This window comes from Tenrec ecaudatus, chromosome 5 (genome assembly GCF_050624435.1).
Source record: "Tenrec ecaudatus isolate mTenEca1 chromosome 5, mTenEca1.hap1, whole genome shotgun sequence".
Classification (NCBI taxonomy): domain Eukaryota; kingdom Metazoa; phylum Chordata; class Mammalia; order Afrosoricida; family Tenrecidae; genus Tenrec; species Tenrec ecaudatus.
In genome coordinates this window covers 104,440,698-104,458,596 of record NC_134534.1, presented here as the reverse complement: position 1 = coordinate 104,458,596, position 17,899 = coordinate 104,440,698, and the positions used below count along the sequence as shown (strand labels likewise).

General features: G+C 47.8%; 1 protein-coding gene across 2 annotated transcripts in view; it reads left to right on the top strand.

The window, feature by feature from the left end:
* PTCH1 (patched 1) overlaps positions 1-17,899 on the top strand; it is a 68,603-nt gene that overhangs the window by 17,900 nt on the left and 32,804 nt on the right. For both annotated transcript variants that reach the window (XM_075549795.1, XM_075549794.1), the window contains exons 3-5: positions 14,453-14,642; positions 17,113-17,182; positions 17,296-17,387. In XM_075549795.1, coding sequence (XP_075405910.1) covers positions 14,453-14,642; positions 17,113-17,182; positions 17,296-17,387 — 352 coding nt within the window. The remainder of the gene's footprint in view (positions 1-14,452; positions 14,643-17,112; positions 17,183-17,295; positions 17,388-17,899) is intronic.

Below are 17,899 nucleotides of genomic sequence, written 5' to 3'. Positions count from 1 at the left end.
TGGTGAAGATATTCCCACTGGAAGATCTAGCTTGTGCAGTTGGAAGGATTTCATCCTGACGGTGGGATAGGCACAGCTAGGATGCTGCAAACATAGGAGCTCTCCCACCTCACCTCCATCGGGACCAACTGGGGAAGTGGTTTTCTAGAATAGCCTTCCAGCGATTCAGCTGCAGTGGGCTGAAGCCTTTGGGCATGAAGGTGACTTTTTAAAAAGCCATCAAAGATCCCACGGGACTTTCCCCCTCCAATACTGAGATAGTGGCCCTGTCCAGAAGCTGGCATAGCATGTAGCTCGTCGGCGGTCTTATTCTCCAGATGTTCCCCTCACAAACCACCGTCCCCAGAGGTGCCCTTAATGGAGCACAAATGGACCGTGCAGGGCGAGGTGTACCAGCCAAAAAGACCAAATGGGCTTCGCTTATCCTGCCTTTCTCCCTCGGTTACCCCCATTTCGCCTCTCTGGGGCCATGAGTTTCCATGTTGTTTCACAAGGGACACAAGCACAGAATGAAAGGCAGCTAGTGTCTGCTTCTCGGCCCCCATCCAGTTGGTAAAATGAAGGATATGTGTTTGGGAGACATGTGTATTAGATCCCAGTGTGGGCACATGCCTGCCACATGCAACCTAGGTGGAAGCAGTTGTGGTTTTACTGTCATCTTTGGAACAAAATTGTTGAATAGTTAAGTGCCAACAACGTGACGACCACGAGTAGCCTTCGGTGCCTGCTGCAGAGGGCAGTCGCTGCAGGGCACCCAGCGCATCTCTTTGCTGGCTGCCTGCCATCCTGGACCTTCAACAAGTTGCAAAGCCAGGACACACAGTGGCGCCTTTCAGAGATCCACGCCGTTGCCGCCACTTGGAGGCTGCACAAAATGACAGCTTCCAGATGTTTGAGCCACCCAATCCGTTTGTTTAGATCGTGCACCCCAGCTGATGGTGAGATTAATGCTGGCTGGACAAGCTATGGGAGACTTGTCTGGTTTCCACCGCGCCATGTTTATATTTTATTTGGAGTTCTCCTTCAAAGCTGACCTCCCTGTGACCCCCACTGCGCTCTCCACTCAGGGGCAGGATCTGATGGCCTACCTACCTTTGCCTGCCTTCTCATACGGGGAGTTAGGGGCCCTATTGTACACGGACACCTCCCATGTTCCCCTTGCTAGCGGTTGGCCTCAAATCCATTTGATGACCATGGCTTTGGTTTTGGATGCTTGAAAGGGTTTGACAAGAATACTTAGCGTTCCAAGACATGAGAACGTCTCCCGGGAGAAACCCGCTTTACTCTTGCTGAGGCGTTTAGGAGTGGGCTGCCCAGGAGAATGCACCCTTTCCTTCATCCCTTCTTGATGAAGGAAACGCTTGTGGCTTTGTTACAGTAGGGACTGGAGCATAGTTGGAAGGCCAGCTGTCCTGTGTTAGGAAAGCTACACCACTGGTGGACAGTCAGGCACCTCCTAGTGAATGACAAGGTAGTTGTTGGAGAGAGCTCTCCTGGGGAGGCCGAGCCTCAGTTCTCATCCAGAAACCCAGGCTAGAGTTGGCCCAAAGAGTCTGCACGGCATGGGGGTCTCATAACAACACTAGCCATGAAGGGGAGGCCAGAGAGAAGCCCTCCCCACACCCCAGCCCCACTGCTGTTTATTACGGTTAGGAGCCCTGAGCAGAAACAGGAGACCTCCCCAAAAGAGCAACCAAGATAGTTTTCAATTATTGATGCAACATGTGAAGAACTGGAAATGAGTTTTGGTAAGTCAGTATGCATGATTTTTTCCCCCTTAAATCATTGCTTAAGGGCTTCTGGCCCCTGGCTTAGAAATCCTGCCCAAAAATGCCAGATGTATTACACAGTCAAGTATTGCAATGTAAACACTGCTTTGTGCCATGAAGCAGGGTGGTCCATTTTAAAAGAGCGAGAGATTGAGAGAGAACAAGAGGATAAAGCTCTTTGCGCGCAGTGAGCACAGTAGTGGTGGTGTCATTTGTGTTGTTGGCTGTGGAGGCAAGATTTGGAACCAGAGAATCCCAGATAAATACTTTGGACTGCCAAAGAATAACAGCTGAAATGAAGATGGCAATGAGAGCAAGCTATGGCTTGGATCATGTTGCTTCATTGGGTCAGATAAGTTTAAAAACACTGAACTAGATGGCGAAGCAACAGCAGGATGGAAGAGAACTCTGTGTGTGTGTGTGTGTGTGTGTGTGTGTGTGTGTGTGTAAGATGTTAACATGAGCTTCATCCAGTTCCTCTCCTACTAGTGGCTTTGGACGGTGATGGGGAGCTAGGCAAAGCAGGGCAGAGCTTCCTTTATGGTCTATGGAGCCAGAGAAAGCCCTGCTAGCTTGTTGCACCTTCTATGTACAAACCTAAAACTTAACCTAGGGTCTTAAAGGCTTGATGAAACCAGCAGCCATCCAGTAGGGAATCAAATAAGTTCACATGGAAGAAACACACCAGCCTGTGTGATCATGAGATGTCAATGGGATCAGGTATCAAAAGATCCAAAACAAACAACTATATCTATGCAAACAAGGAGGTTTGGAGTGGAGACCCAAAGCCCATCTGTAGACAGTTGGACATCCCCCCACAGAAGGGTTATAAAAAAGGGATGATTCGACCAAGGTGCAGTATAGCACCAACACCAACAAAACAAATCATTCCTCTAGTGCCTGAATGCGTCCTTCCCCCCCCCCCCCCCACCACTACCATGGCCCAGTTCTACCTTAAAGTCTGGCTAGACCGAAGAACACACATTGGTACAGATCAGAGCTTTCGACACATGGAATTCAGGACAAATAAATCCCTCAGGAACAGTAGTGGAAGAGTGATATCATGAGGGTAGGGGAATGGCTGGGAATGGGGGAGGGGGGTAAAGGAGGAACCCATCACAAGGTTGACTATATAGCATCCCCCCGCCCCCGGACAAATAACAAATATAGGTGAAGGGAAACAATAGACAGTGTAAAATACGAAATAATAATATATAATTGATCAAGGATTCACAAGGGTGGGGGAGGGAGGAAGGGCTCAAGTAGAAAATGTTTTACACATGATTATGGCAACATATGTACCAATATGCTTCATACAATTGATGTATGAGATGTTATAAGAGTTGTAAGAGCCCCCAGTGAAATGATTAAAAAAAAGAAACCCCAAAAACCGGACAATAGCATGAAACTCGTCTGGTGTTTTGTAGCATTGGATAGTAACCCCAAAAGAAGTTGCAAAACAATTGGGCCTCTGGGGTATAAATGTAGTGAGGTGTCTACTAATGACGATTGTTTCAGATCAGGAAATATCTGTGCCTTCCAGTGACCCTACAGAGGTACTTGTTTTACAATGTAGTGGGTGATTAGAAGGAATTGGAATTTGTGGAAGCTGGTGGCTCTAACCTACCATGTTGGAATGTTGAGGGGAAGGTGTGGTGTCAGTTTTTGTAAAGACCCCCCAGCCTTGCAGACCCTACTGGGCCATTCTCCCCGTTGCAATGAGATGGCAATGGGTTTGTTGTTGTCATCACTGTTGCAGTCTGTTAAAAGTCCTTAGATTATTCAAAATAAGAATATTTTAAATCAATATAAACACATTTTGTGCTAAGGGGAAATAGAGTTTCAGTTTGAATTTAGAGAATTGTTAAATTATCAGCGATAAAACCACCCCAATTTCTGAAGTCTGTGTTATAGAGTGATTTAAAAAGCTGTAATGCCGTGGAGAAGGACAACAGAAACGTGGGTGGTGTGAGATCTGAAAATGATAATAATGTCTAATGTATCAAGGGGTCACGAGGGTGGGGTGGGGGAGGGAGGGAAAAAAGAGGAACTGATACCAAGGGCTCAATAGAAAGTAAATGTCTAGAAAAGAGTGATAGTAACATGTACAAATATGCCTGATGCAATTGATGTATGGATTGTAATAAGAGTTGTAAGAGTCCCCAATAAAATGATATTTTAATACAAATCTAAAGAAAGAAAGCAGTAATGATGAAAATGAGAATTTGGAAATGAAGGTAAATATAGGGCTTCTTGACTCCCTCGTCTTCCTCCCACTACACCCATCCTTTTTCAGGTCTTCCCCACCCCCCATTCCCCGATTTCCTGCTTCACTAGGGAAAACCAGAAACTTCTTCACAAAATAAGCATAAACAACCCACAAAGGCATTATTTTAAAAAAATTTACCTCAGCAGTGTAAGTAATTGCTTATTTGTTTCTTACCTGCCCCCCCCCCCCCCGCCCGCCCGCCCGCCCCACATGAAGCGCATGCATCGCTGGAATACTAAGGGAAAACCGATGTGATGCCCTTTGTTTTAGTTACACATAATCCAGAGGGAAAAGGTGCACATGTTTAATACCTTGCTTAATTGCAAACAAAGTTTGCAATTTGAGAGAATTAGGATTAGGCCTAAATGTCTATTAACTGCTCCTTCTGGAGATTTGGGAAATAGGATGACCCCCCCCCCACCCCACCCCACCCCCGCCTTTTTTTTTTAAATAGGTTACAGTTTCACATGGCTCCCAAAAGAAACCTCTCTCCCTTTTTGTTTCCCACACCAATTGATTTATCATTTTGCTTGCAAGCAGATCCAGAATGTTAGGGCAAGAACACACTCACTTTTTTCTCGTAACTTTGTTGTTGCGGACCGAAACCAGTTGACTTGAATAAATTTTTCTGAGCCCTGAATGTAGCCAGCAACGTGGAAAAATCTTACCATTCAGGGCCGTCTGAATGTACATTTCAGCCACACAGTGAGCTGCATTGGTAAGCACTGGGCTGCTAAATACAACCATTTTTCGCTGCAGCCAGTTGGACAGGTGATTAGCATAATTAGCACTGAGCAGCCATACATATGGTAATCCTGAGTGTGTAAATGCCAGCTGCGGTGTAAAATTTATGTCGGGGTCGGCCGGGCTGGGCGAGAGTATTGTGTTCCAGTGCAGGTCAGGGCCGCCGAAGCTCCCTCCTTTTCTCTGGTTGGTGAATACGCCAAACAGAAGCGCGAGACAGAACTATAACAGCTCCGGCTTTGATGGGACAGCTCCGTTCTGTGCACACACGCCCTTGCACATCCTTGCACACATGCAGCGACCCACCACTTTCCCAATACAGCAAGGTCCAAATGGGCTACAGCCAGGATGGGGGTTTGGGGAGGTGAATGAGCCAAATGATTCCGGGGAGGAGGGGAAAATGTCAGCCTCTGAATTTTAAAAAGAAGTTAAAAGTTCTGCCTTTGTGTTTCTCCCTCGTCCTTTTACCCTTAGCCCATTCCCTTGCACTGAAGGGGGAAAAAAAAATCCCTGCTAGATGGCATTGGGCACTCCCTTAAAAGAATAGGAGCCTTGCCATCTGGGAGGGGTTCGTTAGCACCGAACAAAACACACAGTCTCTGCAGCATGACTCTCCTCCCAAACTGCTTGATTGGTTTTAGAAAAAGACTAGAAGATTCTTTGTGGGTAGAGCCAGACTTATTCCCCCAGGCCCCCATACACCCAGCCTCTACTATCAGACCCACTAAATTATCCTTAGTTGAAAAGAAATGATAACTTGGAGCTCCGGCTTGAGAGCAGTCTTGAATGGCTCGAGTCCATTTAAATGCTTGCTGGGGGAGTGGATCGCAGTGAGGAGTTCACACATTTTGCACATTTGCAGCACTGTTGTCTGAGCCCCTCCCCCCACCCCGTCTTAAGGAGTGGGAATTTTGACAGAATATATAGTTCGCACACACTGACCTCATGATGAAACTTCCTCACAGCACCAGGTGGTCCTTATGAATCAGCCCCTAATCCAGCTAATCCTGATAGCGACAAAATCATGAAAGTGGCCCCCAGTGACGGGCATCTCCATACACAGTCTCCAGGGAAGGGACAGTGCTAGAGATGAATGAGGCCAGCAGCCTGTGGATCAAGGTGCAGGACACGCATGGTCCTGTCCCCCATGCGTGCTGGAGCAGAGGCCAACCCGAAGAAGCCCAGGGTACTGGTGAGAAGCCCAGAGAGCACCGAGAGCTGATGGCAGCCCCGAGGAAGCGGAGAGAAACGAACAGAGGGTACTGTTATGCCACAGCCCGAATGCTATTGGAGCAAGCCCACCAAACAAGCAGTTGGCATTTTCTGTTATTGTTGAGCTGGGGGGTTCGTTTTTTGTTGTTTTTAGTTTTTTTTTTAATCATTTTATTGGGGGCTTATACAACTCTTACCAAAATCCATACATCCATCCATTGTATGTCAAGCACATTTGTTGCCCTCATCATTCTCAAAACATTTGCTTTCTACTTAAGCTCTTGGTATCAGCTCCTCATTATTACCCCTCCCTTCCCCTCCCCCTCCCTCATGAACCCTTGATAATTTATAAATTAGTATTATGTCATATCTTACACTCTCCAATGTCTCCCTTCACCCACTTCTCCGCTGTCCATCCCCCAGGGAGGAGGTTAATGTAGATCCTTATCATTGGTTCCTCCCTTCTACCCCACCCTCCCTCCACCCTTCTGGTATCGCCACTCACCACTGGTCCTGAAGGGTCATCTGTCCTGGATTCCCTGTGTTTCCAGTTCCTATCTGGACCAATGTACTTCATCTGGTCTAGCCAGATTTGTAAGATAGAATTGGGATCATGGTAGTGGGGCAGGGGTGGGAGGAGCATTTAAGAACTAGAGGAAGGTTGCATGTTTCATCGTTGTTTGTAATTGTTAAATGTAGACGTTGTCATTGATAGGTGCTGTCAGATCAATTCTGACCAACAGAATGAAATGTACCCTTTAGGGGTCCTAACGAAGAGCTTCATGAAAAGCACACAGTGGTAGCACCGGAGTCCTGGGGCCAGGGTCAAGCTCAGAGGAAGCATGCTGCTTCCCCATCTGTTTAGAGCAAAGATCGCATCCTCCATACGTGTGCGTCTTCTGCAGAATGATGGAAGATGCGTGTGGCATCTGCTGGCTTGTAGCGTAAGGGTTCCGGTTAATTCATACTAGATCCTGAGCCTACAGAGTTAAGGAGTAAGGGAAGGCAGACTCGGCCACTTTGCAGACTGCCGAAGTCAGAACATCCTTGGCTTTCTGGGCTGGGACGTCTAAGCCTGCCTTGGGCAGGGTTGCCCACAACTTCCATTACTTGAGCAGCTGCTGACGCATGAAGACCGTAGGCCTCCACCTGATGGAGGGTTGCCTTGGGAGTGGGTGGGCCCATAAGACAAAGCAGATTGGGACCTGTGATGGACAGCAGGTCAGTCAGACTGTGTGCTGGTCAGTTGGACTGCTGTGCCCATCAGCCGGGCAGGTGGGCTTGGTGGAAAGTTACGCCCAGGGCACCCAGCAGTCCCAGATGGTGCAGCAAGCCCTTGCTGGCCTGGGCCAGTATGGAATGATGGACTGGAGTGGCTCATGCCCTTCAGCATTCATTCCTCCTCATGCCCTGTGCTGTCAACAGCAAGGGGGGATGTGAGGGTGGGGGTTACCTGCTCCTGCTCTTGGCTGGGAGAGGTGTAGGATTGGAGAGGCAGGGGGTCCATCTCTTCAGGCTCTTTGCATGAAGGCCATATCTTTTCAGGCAGGAATCGCTTCCCCACACCAAAACTGAAGTGCACAAGCTCATCGGAGAGAAATGGCACAGAAGCCCGGGCAATCAGGTTGGGCAAGAGAGAAGGGAGGAAGAGTGGCAGAGCATGAGTTTTCCACCCAGATGCCCAAATCACTGAGTCCTCACTCTTTTTCATTTCTCCCCTCTTCAGTTAAAAAAAAAACAAACAACCACTGGTGGCGATGGTTTTGTATTTGCTTCCATTTGTATTTCTTTCCTGCCTCACAACAACCATGTATAACGCTGAAGAAGACCTGAAGCAAGTAACCCACCAAACAACCCCACTTCCACTGAGCCCTGATCAACTCGCATTGACCCTTCTAGGCTGTGGCAGGACTGGACTGCCTCCAGGGATGCCCAAGGCTGTCGACCCTGCTGGAAGGGGACTGTCCTACCTTACTTGTTTATATCTTTCTCGCTCAGAGTGGCTTCTGGGGAACAGCAGAGCACTTTAATCACTGCGAACACCTGGGCTTCTAGTGCCATTAAAGTGGCAAGGGGGTGTCTCTGTAGATGCTGTCAGATGATTTATCAGATTAATCAAATGCAAATGCTAAGTTTGCATATACACAGACTCTCTTTTCCTAATTGGACTCTGAGTGGGTACTTTTCAGGCTGAAAGGGTCTCATTTGTTTCGACTGATTGACTTTTGGAGGCTTTGAGGGGAATTAGTCTCTTGTACATGAGACTGCTTGTTCCCAAGGCTCTGTACTGAGGCCACTCATCCGTCCATTCAGTCAGCAGGCAGGGCAGAGCAGGATAGTATCTTCTTTAGGGGACTTGGGATCTATTGGGTAGAGGGATCTTCAGTTGAGCCCTCAGATCATGTTTTACATGGCTTTCAGTAAGCGTTTGTAGAAACTTTTTTGCATGAGGGCCACAAACATTCAGTAAGCTCTGTACTGAAGGCTGGCCTAAGAAATTGCCCAGCAGGGATGATTATGACCGCAGTGTACAATGGGTTGGAATAGTCCTGGCCCAGAGGTACAGACAGATTCCTGAGCATACTGGTTGCTCAGCTGGGCTGATCCTTCGAAAACCACACTTTGGCAAGGGGTGAATCAACAAAGCTTCTCAGGAAATTGCTGGGGATGCAATTTACCTTACCTCTTTTACTGGCATGAGTTTAAGGCTCCGATTTCTAGAGAACAGGATCACAGAAGACAGGTGAAGGAGCTTCGAGTTGCTTGTGTTTGGGTGCCCGTGTGCCTCCCTGCTCCCTCTAAGACAGGCTCGGCTGGGGCCCACAAGGAAACGGAGACCTGTCCACTGCGCCAGTGTGTCCTACTGAAAAATCCACCTCCTTAGTGTCATAAGGTAACCTTGTCTCTCCCCCACCCACCCCTGTTTGCCCTGCATAACCTCAAAGCTCCAGATGAGCTAGTTCTGGTCACTGGAATTTGATATTCCCAGCCCACCCACCCCCAGAAGCCATTGCTGGTTCAGAAGAATTCTTACTAGGGTGGGAACCCTGCCCATTGCTGTGTCCCTTCCATTCTGCTGTGTGTGTGGGCTTGCCATGGGCCTGACCAACTCAGGGTTGTTCACAGCGAGCAACCAACCCGCCTCCCAGCCTTGGACTCTGGTCCTCACCTGAGGCTCAGCAGTCACAGGCTAGTGGGGCAGAGCCAAGCATACTGAGCACAAAGCTGAAGGATCACTTCTGCCGCTTTGGAGCCAGGTGATTCTGGGCAAGTCACCCAACAGTTGCAACAACTTTTTCTCGTCTGCAAAATAAAGGTAGTGGGATAACATGCTCTGTCGTGGATGAAGAAATGGACACCTGCTCCACTTCTGGCTCAGGTCAGCTAATCCTCAGGCTATTTTATGAGGTTAGCAGGAGATTCTTATCCCCTCCCTTTACAGAACAGGCTACTGTTGGGTATTTAATGAAGGGAATTGTCCTAAGTCCCAGTGCTACATATGACAGTGCTGGGCCTTGACACCCAGGTCTTCTCACCACCACACAAGCACAGGCTCCTGGCATAACAGTCATCTTGAGTCTTCTTCACTCCGAGGGAGAACAATAGACAGTGATGGGTGGCTGTGACGGCAGCGCATATGTTTGCATTGAGCTGGGTTTTCATTCGTATCCTTACCAAGTAGCATTCAAATTTATAGGGTTTTTTGGCTATTGTTACTGGTGCTATTGTTTTATCGCATAGATCTTAAAGGACACATTTTTGTTAATAAAAATTAGGAGATAGGCCCACAAAAGGGATGCAGCTAATGTTATCTAAAAAGCATCACAGTAATAGCAACTATTGACAGGTGTTCTATGTCTGGATAAGAAAAAGTGCAGACGGATTTGGTTCTGTTCAGTGGTTGTTTTTCCTTTGCAGGACAGGCATTCTCTAGCATAGCAGAAGCCAGGTGAATCCACAGCTTCTTTCTCCTGTTTCTGACAGCTTATTCCAAAGCACCCTGGTTGAGTACTGATGTAAGGCCCTGTGAATGCGTACAGTTTGTAGCACAGGGACACTTTAGAAGGACCCAAGTTTGAAGTAGCCTTTGTCCCACACCCAGTGACTCATGCCACCCTGATTTCTCTCCTGGCTCTTGGCATGCCTTGAAATTATCCGACTGGCTTGCTTCTCTATTTCCTGTTCTTTTTGCCACTTTGAGAGAGAGCATACCAGTCTCATCCACTACAACCTACCCAATTGCTTCGCACATAGTGCCAGTTGTCATCGAGTCAACTCTGACTCCTGGAGGCTTGTGGGTGTCAGAGCAGAAATGTGCTGCATAGGGTTTTCAGTGGCTCATTTTCTGAAAGTTGGTCAAGAATCTCTCCTAAGGAGTTTCTGAGCTAGCAGCCACACTGAATAAGCATTTGCACCTTACCCCCACCCCCAGGGACTCCCAGCACCCAGTAGGCACCACACTTGATGATAGAACCATGCTAAGGCTATTTGTCACATAAGATAGATGTCCATTAAACTTATAAGATCCTACTGAATAATCTTGCCAAGACATTAACCCTAACCAAAATATAGAATGAGATGTTCAATTGGCTAACTATATTAGAATGAAGGATACAGCATGGGAGTAGAAATTTGAGAACAATTTACTTTGAAACCCCTAGTTTCTCCTCCTAACCCAGAGATTCTCAACCTGTGGGTCGCGACCCCTATGGGGGGGGTGAATGACCTTTTCACAGGGGTTGCCTGATTCATAACAGTAGCAAAATTTCAGTTATGAAGTAGCAATGAAAATAATGTTATGGTTGGCGGGGGTTACCACTACATAAGGAACTATATTAAAGAGTCGCGGCATTAGGAAGGTTGGTGGTAGTCTTGTCTTGGTTGAAACTGGTTGCCGCATTAGCAAAATAGTCATATGTTTCACCAGAGAAAGATATGGAAGACCAAGGTATTTTCAATTCCAGAGACAGGACAGATAGGCACTTTTACAGGAGTGTGTGTTTATTCAAATGTGTATCATGACACATCTGTAAGAGGTTGCATTATGGAAGCCCTCACAGACCCCAAGAGCAGGATTCCGATCATTGGGGCTGCCTGTATGCGCAGAGTGGGCCTGAGGGGCCACTGCATCAAAGGGAGTTATGGAGATGCCTGCAATCTTCCATGTGGTCTTTTGGTCTTAGAGATTTGATTTGCCCTAATTTCTAAGTGTCCAGAAAGGTGAAAGGGAATGTAGTGCCATTGGTGGGGACTTCTAGGTGGGCCAACAGTGAGCGCCCTTGGTTGCGAACTGGAAGGCGGCCATTCCCAGTCACCCAGAGGTGCCTCCGGAGGCAGGCATGGTACTCCATGTCTGGAGCAAGGGGCATGGAAAACTGTGGCATACAGCCCTTCTCTGACACACGGGGGCGGGGGGGGGGCATGACTCAGAGTCAACTTGATGACGTCTGGATGTTGCTTCATATTTTCATGCCATACTTGAGCAGGCCGTTTGGAAGCATAGATAATTTGTAGATGCTTGAGCAGAGGCTGTTTGGGCTCAGCAGGTTTTCCAGAGTGGGGCCTGGATGTAATTGGCTTCTTAGCTTAAGACAGTTTCTCCATCTTCACAGGATGTGGATTGAACTTGATTCTGTTCACTCTTTACTTGGCTCAAAATCTGCCACAGCTTGCCACCTCATAGACCAGGGGGGGGGGGTGGGGGGGGCTTGGGGGGGGGAAAGCATGGGGAGGGTCCAGTGGAGGAGCAAGACTGCCCTCAGGCAGCTCCAAGCTGGAGAGGGCTGCAGAGGTTTACAGTCTGCAACACACTGAGTTGGAATTGACTCAAAATCAGTAGGTCTGGGGGATTCTAACATGTTTTTTATTAGCTGGATGATAAGTGGCCTCTCCCTGCACTTCTGTCTCTCACACCAGTTAGCCAGTTGCCATGGGCCCTGACTCATGGTACCCCAATATGTCAGAGGAGACCTGTGCTCGCTAGGGGTTGCAATGGCTCATTTGTTGGTAGATCACCTCGGAGGCACTGTCAGTCAGTTAGCAATGAGCGTGTCCCATGCTCGCACCACCCATCGGCCCCCCACCTCCGTGCACGCACACACACTGCGCTGAACCCCTTCTCTGTGCCCATGCTCATCCACTCAGACCTGGGCCGCCAACCCTTCTGGCCGTGAACCTGGCGAAAATTCCTAATGAGGGCACTATTTGCCTTTTGGCTTGCCTCTTGTTTATAAAATATGCCAAGAGGGCTAAACACCCTGCTGCTCCCAGTTCTTTACTGGCCCAAACCAAATGTTTATGTCCTTGACTACTAAACTTGAAGAGAAAGGACTCTTCTGGGAAGCCAAGATCACGAATAGTTCTCTCCAAACAAGCTGGAAGCCCACTTCTCCACCCACAGGGACTCTTGCTGCCTTGCCCTGGAGGGTTTATGTGCTGCCGTTTGGGGTGTGGGGATACATGTGCTCGTGTATGCACGCAATGGGCTGTGTATGAAGTATGTTTGCTATGTGCAGTCTGAGTGTGTGTCCAAGTATGTTCTTGGGGGGGGGGCTTCTAAGATTCACCCTGTGTGTTTTATTTCTGCTTCCCTTAGGGGCTCTCCCACACAGCCATTTCCTCTTCCACAGTAGTGACCCAACCTCACACTGCCCCTCCCATCCCACACATGCACCGCTCCTGGGAGAGATGCACCCCTTCCCTTCACGGCCAGGTACAGCATTCTGAGCATGGCTTAGTCCAACACTGTAACTGAAATATAACCTTGAGCCTGAGGATTGAAAATCGAGTAAGGGTGGGGAGTAGGGAAGAAGTTCGCAGCACAGGGCTGGGACATTTCTGATGGTGTGGTCACTTGTGCCTGATTGTGCTGGTTGTTAGCATAACTGGCTTTGGCCAAACTAGTTGGAACCAGTTTGGTTCTGAGATGGCAGCCTTTGCCGTATGCTCAGCATCACCTGGGGGATTTCTGGACGACAGAGAAGTGGGGCCATATGTGTTCTGGGTGCTCCCTAGCGCCTCTGCCAGAGCCAGCTTCTACAACTGCACACGAGGGCACGCTGAGGCGTGGCCAGTGCATCTCGTTTGCCATACATGGGTGCTGCCCTGGGGGTCTGACTTGAATCGTATGATTCCGCTTACTCCACCAAACACACATTTGCCACCTTTTCTTGCTTCTTGTCGGCGGGAGAAGGTAAGAAGTCTGTTACCTTTGCCAGATTATTTAGAAGAGTGTAAATTGAAGCCATTGATCTTGAAATGTGCTACAGGAGCTGATTGTTTATACAAGTGAAAGAAATTGTAGCAGGAGTATTTGGTCTGGTGTTCAAGGAGAAAGTGTCTCAGGTTCTCCCCTCCCCTTTATCCATCTGGTATGTTCGTTATAATGTGGACAAAGCGCGTGTCTATTAGGTTTGTGTGTGGCTGAATGGCCAGCAGGCATTAATGGATATAGTGAGTATTTTTTTCTCAACTATTCTTATTAACATCTTGCATCCATATGGTACATTTGTTACAATTGATGAAGCAATCCTGATGTTATTACTAACCCAAGCCCAGAGTTTACATAAAAGGTTCACTCATGGGGTTGTAAAGTCTGATGGGTTTGGATGAATGCATGTCTGTGTTCAACTTTCTAATACCATCCGGAAGTTTGCCTGCCCTGAAAATGCCCTGGGTACCACCTGTCCATCTGCTGCCCCTCCAGAACCGTCGATCCCTGTATTGCCCGTATGTTGTGAGCTGCTGAGTTGATTCCCACTCACAGAACCCTACGTGCCAGAGTGGAACTGCCACGCACGGGGTCCTCGGCCCAACTTTTACACAGCCGATAACCAGGTCTTTTCTTTCTCCGAGTGGCTGTTGAATTCAGGGTTCAGTCAACCCACTTTTTGGTTCGCAGCCCGACTTAACCATCGCTGTCCCCCGAGCCCCCCACCCTCCAAGGTTCCTCCCTGCCTGATTGGTTGGCCTTTTCCAGAATGTCCCATAGGTAGAATGGCGCAGCATATAGCTTTGGGGACTGGCTGCTTTCATGCTGTGCATTTAAAATCCCCTGTGTCTTTTTCGTGTTGGCTAGCTCATGCCTTTTTACCACTAAGAGCACTGCATTAGGAGGCCCTCGTGGCATCGCGGTTAGAGTACTTAGCTGCTAACCAAAGTTGGCAGATGCTCTTCAGGGGACGATGTGGAGCCGCCATTGTAACGACTCATGGCCTTGGCAGTGTTACTGTGTCCCACAGGGTCACTCTGAGTTGGAACACACACGATGGTAATGGTGGTCTTTTCCTAACTACAGTGAATGTGACTCGACTTAGATTTTATGTGTGTGAGTCATCAGCTCTTCACGTTCATGACCAGGGCCCGTTCGGGTACCACAAAGCTCTTCCTGAGCAGTCAGATAGAATGGATGCTTGCGAAAGCTTTGCCCTGCTAATTGAAAACTACATGTGTTTGTCAGTTGGTGGACGAGTAAGTCGTGAATTAAATTATACTCGCCAGAAGATTGGAGAAGAGGCCATGTTTAATCCTCAACTCATGATCCAGACGCCGAGAGAAGAAGGTGCTGATGTCCTGACCGCAGAAGCGCTGCAGCAGCACCTGGACTCGGCGCTCCAGGCCAGCCGGGTCCACGTGTACATGTACAACAGGTAAGGCCGGGCCTCTATGGAAGGTGATAAGATTGTCTTGGAAACATGCCAGGTGTATTAGAGTTTTTCTAATAAAACTGTATCTTTTCCCCATCTAACAGAGTAAGTATGTTTCCCTTAATGTCTTTTCAACAAACATCTTGGCACCTTTGCCCAAGTGAGTAGGCTCCGTCAGGCAGCCACTTGGGAAGCGCACGACCATTCTAGAGACTTCCCTCAGCGTAGCACAGCAGTGACGGGCTCAGCTCCTAACCAAGAGGTTGGCCGTTTCAGCCCAGCAGCTGCTCTGCGAGGGAAAGGTGTGGCGGTCGGCTCCAGAAAAGATTGCAGCCGTGGACACCCTGGAGGGCAGGTGTGATGTATCTAAACTCTACAGTACTTCAGGGCAGGGACTTCCCTCTCCGTCATACCTAAGCATTCAGAACAAAGTAGCCATTTTATTGACGGGCAGACTGGCTATCTGGATTGAGTAATTTAGCTCCTCTCCCTGAATTATTCAGCAGCCCCCCACCCCCTCAGCTGGCACTTACCTCACTGGGCCCCAGCCCCAGGGTTTCAGGTGCCTCCGGGTCCTTGACAGTAGAATTTTGTTGTTGGTTTCTTTGTCTTAACCTGTGAGGTGAGCGGGAAGAAACTGGCAAGAATACAGAAGGAGGACAAGATGCTTGTCCCTGCCCTAGTCACCAGCTCCCCAGGAGTCCCCCTAGATCGGCCTAAGACCCATTCCAGCCTGAAGTGTATGATGCCTGGGCCCTGGCATCAGCTACACAGGTCAGCGAGATTCCTGGCCAGATGTATAGGTGAGGGCTGTGAAAACTATCTGGAAGTCATTTCATGTTTTTGGCATCTTGGCTGAAAGGCAGACCCCCACCTCCTGCCAGCACTGCTGTCTGTCCTCCCCACCCCAAGCCTGGAGAGCACTCTAGGGAAGCAGCCAGGTGAAGTTTCTAAAACTTTGCACTGTAATCGAGAGGACCTGCGAAGAGGCTAGAAGCAGTCCCGAGTCTCCTGGGTGTGTGTTTATTATACCCAGTGGGACTCTGAGGAAACTTACACGCGGAGATGGTTCTGACTCAGAGTGCCTGGTAAGGAGGAGACAGCACCTGGCCCTGCCCCGACCGCTCCGTTTGCAGCCACTGTGCTGTTCGTTTTTCGTGTGGATGTTATGTCTAGTGAACACTCATAAAGTTAAAGAGTCGGATAGGTAAATGAATGAAAAGACGTCCAGGGGAGGAGAAGATGGATGGATGGGTGACTGGGTAGATAGATGGATGGATAGACAACTTAGCTCATGACTTCAAGGCGCTGGCAGTCTAGTTGGAGAGGAAGGATGGATGAACGGATGGATGGACGGATGGATGGATGGATGGATGGATGGATACAGTGGCCCCTAACATCACAGAACTGGCAGTGTGGTTGGAAAGGCAAGGCATTAGTATGGGTGGGCAGATAAAAAGGCAAACACAGTGAGTCCCCACCCTGGGGTTCTCCTCTACCCAGCCCGCTGCTGTATAGAGTTCAAGGCTGTATAGGGGTCCTTTTCAGCAGTGCTGGTCAGACAAAGCTTCGCAAGAAGGTGATGTTTAAGCTAGGACCCTAAGGGCTCTTGAGAGGAAGACTAGGGAAGGGGCACAGTGTGGACGGGTTCTTTGCTTGGAAACGGACTTCCCTGTAAGAGACCAATAAAGTAGAGCAACAGTTTGGAGGGAATTTGTGTTTTCTTTCTGTGCTTCCCTCATTCCCCATTACCTTCCAAATCCCTCTGTTTTCAAGCTGGGCTTATCTCCCCCACCTCATTCAGAAAGGCAAGGGTATATGTCCTACTGCTCTGGAAATAATAGAACTCTGAGTTAAGTATTGGTCAGTACACTTGGCTATCATGTCTACAGGCCAAGAGTAGAGTAAGACTATCCCAGTATCACTGTAAGGTGGGGATTTGGCCGACCTAGCAAGTGTCCTTTATGGCATCTGGCGAAAACAGGAAAAACACTTATGTATTATGGAAGTAGATAATAAAGATACAGTTGCCACTTAAAAAAGTCAATACTATTTTCCCACCTGAATATATGTTTATAAGTTAAAACTTCACTAATTGAGTCTTTTCTTACTCACTTTGAATTTGCGATAATTCAGCTGGGCTGCCCTAAAGTTGTTTAATGCAGAAAAGCAAATGGATGGCGTAAACAAGATTATTGTAGAACTCACTTAAGAAAACAAGACTTTTCAAGTAGTTTTGTGGCACTCATTTACATAAACACCCCACGTGTTAATTACAATCCAGAATTATCTATTCATTAAAGCAAGCTTGCTGGGTCTTTCTTGGCAAAAGTTTTGCTAAGTTTTGACAGATGCTGAAAAGTGATAGAAATTGCCGTTCTTTCTACATATTCTGCAGTTCTGATTGTGCAACCAGTTCCCTTCACTTTCCACACTGAGGCAATCTTTTTAATCTCTGCTTTTCTTTTTACAGACAGTGGAAATTGGAACATTTGTGCTATAAATCAGGAGAGCTCATCACAGAAACAGGTTACATGGATCAGGTATATTTTCTTTCTGTTTACAAACATTCCTAAAAATTTCTCTAAAGACCCCCACTCCCCTCCAGCAGTATGCATTAACGTAACGCAAGGCATGTTCTTTTTACTTTTGACAGATAATAGAGTACCTTTACCCCTGTTTGATTATTACGCCCTTGGACTGCTTCTGGGAAGGGGCAAAGTTACAGGCTGGGACAGCCTATCTCCTGTAAGTGTGTCATCTGGTTTTTCTAGAACAGAATGGTGTGGTGTTTTTTTTTATGTTGTTGGGTCATTGTTTGTTCTCTTTTAGTTTTGAACAAGAAATGAAAACATTGATATTCCATGTGCATTTTTCCAGTGAATAGTGCGGGGGAGGGGGGATCTCAGAATGTTTTTCCCTCTTTTCAAAAAAAAAAAGTTCTGTAGGCATCATTAAATTCCATTCACTTTTACCAACCCATTTATATGCAAATAAAATGCAAATGACCAGGGAGCCAGTACTGATTTTTAACTCTTTTAAATGTTTGCAGTTTTGCCAGTCACTTACGTGAAGATAGGGTTAGCTGGCTCCCCCTCCCCCTGCCCTCCCCCCAAGGAGAGAAGTCATCAGTGAGAAACCATCAGAACTAAGTGTTTCAAGGGAAAGGACAAGATCTTCTGTGAACAAAATACTAACGTTCCTTTGGGTCCCCTGAATGGTTGTTGAAGGGGAAAATTCGCTTTTTCTGGAGGCAATGG